The sequence below is a fragment of the Palaemon carinicauda genome, unplaced genomic scaffold (assembly GCF_036898095.1).
Source record: "Palaemon carinicauda isolate YSFRI2023 unplaced genomic scaffold, ASM3689809v2 scaffold935, whole genome shotgun sequence".
Lineage (NCBI taxonomy): Eukaryota > Metazoa > Arthropoda > Malacostraca > Decapoda > Palaemonidae > Palaemon > Palaemon carinicauda.
Genome location: NW_027172243.1, coordinates 67,694 through 75,436, shown reverse-complemented (window position 1 = coordinate 75,436; position 7,743 = coordinate 67,694). Strand labels below are relative to the sequence as shown.

Below are 7,743 nucleotides of genomic sequence, written 5' to 3'. Positions count from 1 at the left end.
AAAAAAAAATGCTATAAGCACAGGGGCTCCAACAGGGAAAAATAGCCCAGTGAGGAAAGGAAATAAGGAAATAAATAAATGAAGAGAACAAATTAACAATAAATCATTCTAAAATAAGTAACAACGTCAAAACAGACATGTCATATATAAACTATTAACAACATCAAAAACAAATATGTCATAAATAAACTATAAAAAGACACACAGTAGACCCCCAGCATACGGCGTCCCCAGCTTACATTTTTTCACATTACGGTGTGAAATACGATTTTTTTGGTCACCTCTTTACGACATTTTCCCTCCTTACAGCATCGAATTCCGAAGCTCAAATTTGGTGGTTTCTAAGCGTACGACTGTGCAAGTCAGTAGCTTACCACTGTTCTCATACATCACTGCATATGCCACTAAGAAGCTGGTCTGCTATTGTTCGGTGTCACGGCGTCACTAAGATGCGATACGCTATTGGCCGAAAATCCTCCCACAATGCTTGAGAGAGATGCTGCCTCTCTCTCTCTTTGTCATACGCACGCTCAGTTCAGAATCTCGTGTGCGTTTCGTAAAGACTTGATCTCGTGTGAGTGCTAGCGATATTGGTACTTTTTGTCCACTTTAGTGCTTAATTATAACTTTAATTCGTTAGCCATGGGTCCCAGGATTGCTATTGATGTTAAAGGTAGAAGTAAAAAGATGATAACTATGGAAACAAAGTTGGAGATCATAAAGAAATATGAAGAAGGCATGCACGGAGTTACTCTCGCTAATACGTACGGCCGTAACCAATCTACGATTGGTACAATTATTAAGAATAAGGGAACCATTAAAGCAAGTAAGACTTCTAAAGGCATGACTTTCCTTGCCAGTGGAAGGACCTCAATCAACGATGAGATGGAGAGACTCCTTCTTCTGTGGATTAAATAGAAGGAAATCGCTGGTGATACACTCACGCAATCAGTAATTTCGCACAAGGCGAGCGCCATCTTTGCCGATCTCGTGGAAGCCTGGAGAGACCTGGAGGCGAAGGAACGTCACAGCAAGCCCAGCAAGAGTTTAAGACTTCTCATGGGTGGTTTGATTGGTTTAGGAAGAGGACTGGTATTCACTCAGTCGTCAGGCATGGAGAGGCGGCCAGTTCTGACAAGAAAGCAGCAAAAGAATTCCTCAAGAAGTTTGAGAACGTAATTTCCAGAGAAGGCTACATTCCTCAGCAAGTTTTTAACTGCGATGAAACTGGCCTTTTCTGGAAGAAAATGCCCCGCCATACATATATCACAGCGGAAGAAAGGAAACTTCCTGGCCATTAACCAATGAAGGATAGACTAACGCTCGCATTTTGTGCAAATGTCAGAGGGGACTTGAAAATTAAGCCCCTACTGGTATATCACTCAGAAAATCCTCGTGCCTTCAAGGCACAAAATGTCACGAAGGAGAAATCTCGGTATTTTGGAAGTCTAATGCTAAGGCCTGGGTCACGAAGACCATATCTATTGAGTGGATAAACGTCTGCTTCGGTCCTGCTGTCAAGAACTATTTAGAAGAGAACAATCTTCCTCTGAAATGTCTCCTGGTGCTGGACAATACCCCCGCTCACCCTTCTGGCCTCGAGGACATCATTCATCCTGACTTCTCTTTCATTAAGGTTCTGTATCTGCCACCAAACACCACCCCTCTCCTCCAGCATATGGACCAGCAAGTGATTGCAAACTTCAAGAAGCTTTACACGAAGCATGTTGTTCAGAAGATGCTTTGAAGTGACTGAAAGCACTCAGCTCACCCTCCGTGAATTTTAGAGGGGGAATTTGACATCGTTTAATGCTGAAGATGATCGACACAGCTTGGAATGAGGTTTCACGACGCACCTTGAACTCCTTATGGAAGAAACTATGGCCAGCTGTTGTAGCAGAACGAGACTTTGAAGGTTTCGATCCCTCAACCGAAGATAAGGCCTTTGATGATCCTGCCCCTGAGGATGATATTGAGGAAATCATTTCAATTGGAAGGTCCATGGGGCTTGTTGTCGATGAGGCTGACGTCCATAACCTTATCGAGGAGCACAGGGAGGAGCTTACAACTGAAGACTTAAAGGAGTTATAGGTAATGCAGTTGACGATCATTCAAGAAGAGCACAGATCTAGTGGAGGTGAGGACGGGGGTGGGAAGGGGGAGACTGAAGAAACGACATCGTCAGAAATAAGGGAAGATATTGATTGGTATGAAAACCTTAGGAGTTTCATTGAAATGAAACATCCAGAAAAACTTCACACAAGTCGTCGTATGCAGAGTATTAATGATAAGTGTATGAGTCATTTTAGGAATATGTTGAGGAATCGTCAGAAACAGGCTTCTTTGGATAAATATTTCTCCGCAAGAGAAATGTCAGAAAGCAAAGTCGGTAATAGTGATTCTATCAAAAAAGCTAAAAAAGAGTAATTTTTGAAGTTCTAAAAAAAATCATAAAAAATAAAAAAAATTCAAAAGAAAAAAATAATAAAAAAGCATTTTTAATTTTAAGTGTTTATTAGTAAGAATAAAATGATTATTAAGTGAACATAACATAATTAACATTGATACGTTTTTATATCTACCGTCTACTCCCCCTCTGCCTCCACCCACTACCAGCTCAAGTCATGTCACTCCAAAGGCATATAAGAGTTAGTTTTTCCTTTTGAGTACTCTACTGTATATAATTTTTATTTATAATGTTATTTGATTATATACTGTACAGTACTGTACATTTATATTTTATATAAGTATACTGTAGTACAGTGCTCACTATACTACTGTATTGTATTTCTTACATTCTGATTTTCAATGTTTTTACAAGGGGTTTTTCACGCATTAACTATTCTATTGTCCGCCATACGACATTTTCACCATAGGATACCAACTATGGATCGGATTAATGTCGTATGACGGGGGCCTACTATATATATATATATATATATATATATATATATATATATATATATATATATATATATATATATATATATATATATATATATATATATATATATATATATATATATATATATATATAATGGAAGAAGTAAATATATTTCAGCTATAGGTTTCCAAATGTTAGAAAACATATATTTCAATCAGGGGTTTCCAGATGGTATAGATAAATATATTTCAGTCATGAGTCTCCAGATGGTAGAAATAAATATTTTAAGTCATGGGTTCCCAAATGATAGAGGTAAATATCTTTTAGTAATTGGTTTACAAATGATAGAAATAAATATATTTCAGTCATGGGGTTGCGAGTGGTAGAATATATCTCAATCATAGGTCTCCAGATGGTAGAAATAGATTTATTTCAGTCATGAGTTTCTAAAAGCTAGAAAAAAATATTTTCAGTCATAGTTTTCCAAATGGTAGAAATGCATATATCTCAGTCATGGTTTTCAAGATGGTAAAAATAAATACTTTTAATTATGGCTTTCCAAATGGTAGTAATGAATATACGAGTATATCACTCATCGGTTTCTAGATGGTGGAAATAAATATATTTTAGTCATGGATTTCCAAATAGTAGAAATTAATATTTTCAGTCAAGATTCTCCACATGGTAGAAATAGATATATTTCAGCCCGGGGTTTCCAGATGGTAGAAATAAATGTATTTCAGTCATGGGTTTCTAAATGGTCGAAATTAATATACGAGTATTTCAGTCATGGGTTCCTAGATGATGGAAATAAATATATTTCATTCATGTATTTGTAGATGGTAGAAATAAATATATTTCAGTCAAGAGTATTCAGATATTAGAAACATCAACGAAATTCCCAATTAACTGGAATCCTTATTAGGATTTTTGCTGTATTGTTTTAAAAGTAATCCCATTAAGAAAAGGTAAGAGGGTGAATACAGATTAGTTATAAAACCTCACTAATCAAACACTAAGGTAAAAGAAACCTATGAAATTCTAGCTTTGATGAAAGAATATTTATACTATCACTAATTTTTATGTTGGACTTGCTGACTATATTTTGAAAAATATATATTAATTTTGTTATCCTATTAAATTTTTCTATTTCAATTTTTCATTACTTCTCTTCTGTATTACCTATTTCCTAATTTCCTTTCCTCACTAGGCTATTTTTATCTAATGGAACCTTTGGGATTATGGTATCCTACTTTTTCAACTATGATTCTGGTATAAGTAAAAGAATGGATTTAATCATTTGGGGTAAGAACGTTTTCGAGTTTTTCCCCTCCTGAGATTTAGAAGAATATCAAAAGAGGATAGTCACTCTGATGATTGTTGCAAGATGTGAGTCATTTCATCCTTGAAGATACAGAATCGGCTTAATTGAAACTGGCAGATTCTGTCGTCATGTTTCAACGAGTTCGGACAAGAATCCAATTTCCCTCCCAAGGGAATTAGGAGACACTTTTTTTCCTCTGATCCATTTTTGAAACTTGTAAGGTTCTGTTCCTTAGAGGAAATCCTTTCCTTCAATGATTCTTTTGCTCAGCAGTTACACCTTTTACATTCCATTAATTATTTTTGTTAATATATAAGCGATTGCAGAATGCATTTGATCATACTTACATAATATGAATTTTAAAAAAGTGAAATTCTTTTTTCTACTTGACTATGGTTTTCGCGAAAAAAAAAATAATAATAATAACACTAGGAAATCTTGGATAATTCATTATATTTCTAATTTTTCAATTGTAAATAAAAAATGAAGAGATAAAACTATTAGCTTCCGCTTATATAGGCTTGATTTTATCATATGCAAATAAATAAAAAGTTTCCAAATAATATCATTTATATAATTACATATTTGCAAGCTTTATGTACATTTACAAAAAAGGAAAAAATCTATTCCCAATATAATTTCACTATAGCTAGAAAAATGTCAAATCATGATTCGAAAAATGTGTATGTGAAATTATTCTAATAGGAATTATAAAATCCAGATATAAAACTATTAGCTTAATTTTGCACCCAACAATTTCTCGTGTAAACTTACTTCGAATAACAGCTCCTTGACGTTTCCCTGATGACCCTTCGCGATGAAGATGTTTACTTTTCCCTGGGAGAAAGAGCCTTTTCCACTATCAATCGTCTGCTTGGAATATAAGACGCAGTATATTTTGGCAAATTAAGAGCTATTAGTTTCTTTTCATTCAATATTCTAGATATTATAAAACATTTCCTTTTGTTTTATTTCAAATGGTTTTTCAAGAGGGCCAATAACAACTCGAATTTGCTGTGGGAAATTTCTTTCAAACATTTAAACAGAAGAAGACAGAAAGTGTGTGTGTGTGTGTGTGTGTGTGTGTGTGTGTGTGTGTGTGTGTGTGTGTAATTTGGTTTTCAAACCTAACTCCTACAGGATTTTGGTTAAAGATTATATATCTTTAAATTGCCGTAAACTTCAAACGGAAAAATATCGTGACTTCTTACGTACATTAAATAATGATTGAAAGGATTCGAGATTGTGTGATTTTGTAGGATGGAAAAACATTCTTTGCGAAATAAATCTGAATTTAGTTTGCGATGACGTAAGTGAAACTTTTAAAATCAAAAGTTTGTGCAAACAGAAGCAAATATGTAAGTTGATGAAGTCCAATTGATAGTAGATATCAAGTATAAGTAAAAAAAAATCGACTGGTAGATTGATATGACCTTGATCTTATGATAGCTAACATGCTTTCAGATTTTGAGTTAACTTTGCCAACTAGTCAAAAAAGTTATAGAGCATATAAAACTGAAAATCATTCCATTTTGGTATTCAAAAGTTTTGAAGTAAATAAACATCGATTTAGTTTGATCATATGTTGAAATAATAATAATAATAATAATAATAATAATTATTATTATTATTATTATTATTATTATTATTATTATTATTATTATTATTATTATTATTATTATTATTATTATTAATGATGATGAGGATAATGATAATGATGTCTCTCTTTCCATTCGATATACTTATTATAAATGCTACATTAATTTCAGCCTGCGTGAAGTAAGGGTTTGACATTGGACCAAGGTACTGACTTGTCTTCTTCTCAAAAGATATCAGTGCACCCTTAAAATAGAAGAAGGTTACCAGACGATCGTGAAAGGTTGATATCAAATTCCCAATAGTATTTCAAAATTAAGTTAAATGAAACCGAAAAGTAATACATAGTCACTTCAGAGGTTTTAGAAAACATTCACACGAGGTTTATCCACATACTCGCTCAAATATTTAATTCGTTCTGAAAAAAAAGATATATATGATTAGTAAAGCGGTATTAGTCAGGACTACCCATACTAGGTTGGTTTGCTGAGAGCGATGAGACTAAATTCTCCCAGACATGACTGAGTACTCTAAAATAGATCCTGATGTTCACACTGTTAATGTGATAGAAAAATCCTAACAGTCATCGATGTTATCTTTGAAAGAAATATTCCTAACCATTTTGGCAAGATTATATAAACAAGATTAGACTGGATTGGGAACAGGTAATTAGCTGACTGAGAGTATGCTGATGACGCTGTCCTTATTAGTACAACACCACAGGACTTGCAAAGCTTGCTTACCAGAATGTATGAAATATCATATGCGGTTGGGCTCAAGAAAAATAGAAGAAAGACGGAGATGATAAGAATGGAATATGCAATGGAAGATGAAATGTCATTGAAAGGAGAAAGGATTAATGAGGTAAAATTATTTAAATATTTGGAATTGGAGTTTATTGAACGACTAAAAAAAAAATAGTCAATCAGACAAGTATAATTTGGAAATCAAATTGCCTGAAGTTACATATAAAAATCAGGATATATATTTGTTTAGTGAGATCCGTGTTACTGTATGGGCATGAGTCGTGGTATGACAATGAAACCATATCCCACAGATTTTGTAGATTTGAGAATAAAGTAGAGTACTGGGAATTAAATGGCAAAACAGGATCAGAAATGAAACTATGAAAGGGATTATCCAATTGCCTTATGTGAATGAGATCATGGTGACGGGTAGATGGAGATGGTTTGGGTATGCTCTTTGCACTCCCCAAGAGAGATTAGTTTACCAAACGTTCAACTCGGCTCCACAAGGCACTAGAAGAGTTGGAACACCTACGCCTGTATGGCTAAGATGGCTAAGGACTGTTAAGCGTGAAGTAGGAAATGGTGAATGGAGAATTATTGAAGTAAAAGCTGAAAATAGAGACGACAGACGAAATCTAACTGAGGCCCCTTGCGTCAATAGGCATAGGGAGAGATGATAATGATAAATTACTAATAAAGTTTACAAGAGCCACGTAATTCATTCGCCAGTACCTTGACATTAGAATTTATCACTTTTTTATAACAATAAACATTGATATATTTTTATTGCAACAAAACTCTCTTAACATTTCTGAAGGGTATATATTTATTTTCCCTTCCAACTGCATCGGAATTTAATGAAACAATCTTATCAACAGTTAAAGTAATTATCTATTCCATCATTCAAGGATAAGAATTTAACTAATTATATTTGCTATTCATTTCCTGTGAAGTATCATTACGTTTATCAACTTATTCATTTTTTTTTTCAGGGGGCAGGGGGGGGGGGGTGATCATGACTTAATACCAATTTATTCTTTCTTATCCAAAGAGTTTCATTTTCCATCATTTCGTTTTTACTTTATGCAGTGTGCTTTCAAACTCTCTCTCTCTCTCTCTCTCTCTCTCTCTCTCTCTCTCTCTCTCTCTCTCTCTCTCTCTCTCTCTCTCTCTCTGTAGTTTAACTCCTC

At 34.2% G+C, this 7,743-nt stretch overlaps 1 protein-coding gene across 1 annotated transcript; it reads left to right on the top strand.

Moving 5' to 3' along the window:
- The first annotated feature begins 642 nt into the window (after positions 1–642).
- On the top strand, positions 643–1,747 carry LOC137637711 (tigger transposable element-derived protein 1-like). The gene is made up of 2 exons (XM_068369860.1): positions 643–826; positions 1,407–1,747. The coding sequence occupies exons 1-2, from the start codon at positions 643–645 to the stop codon at positions 1,745–1,747; spliced, it is 525 nt and encodes a 174-aa protein (XP_068225961.1).
- The last annotated feature ends 5,996 nt before the right edge of the window (positions 1,748–7,743 follow it).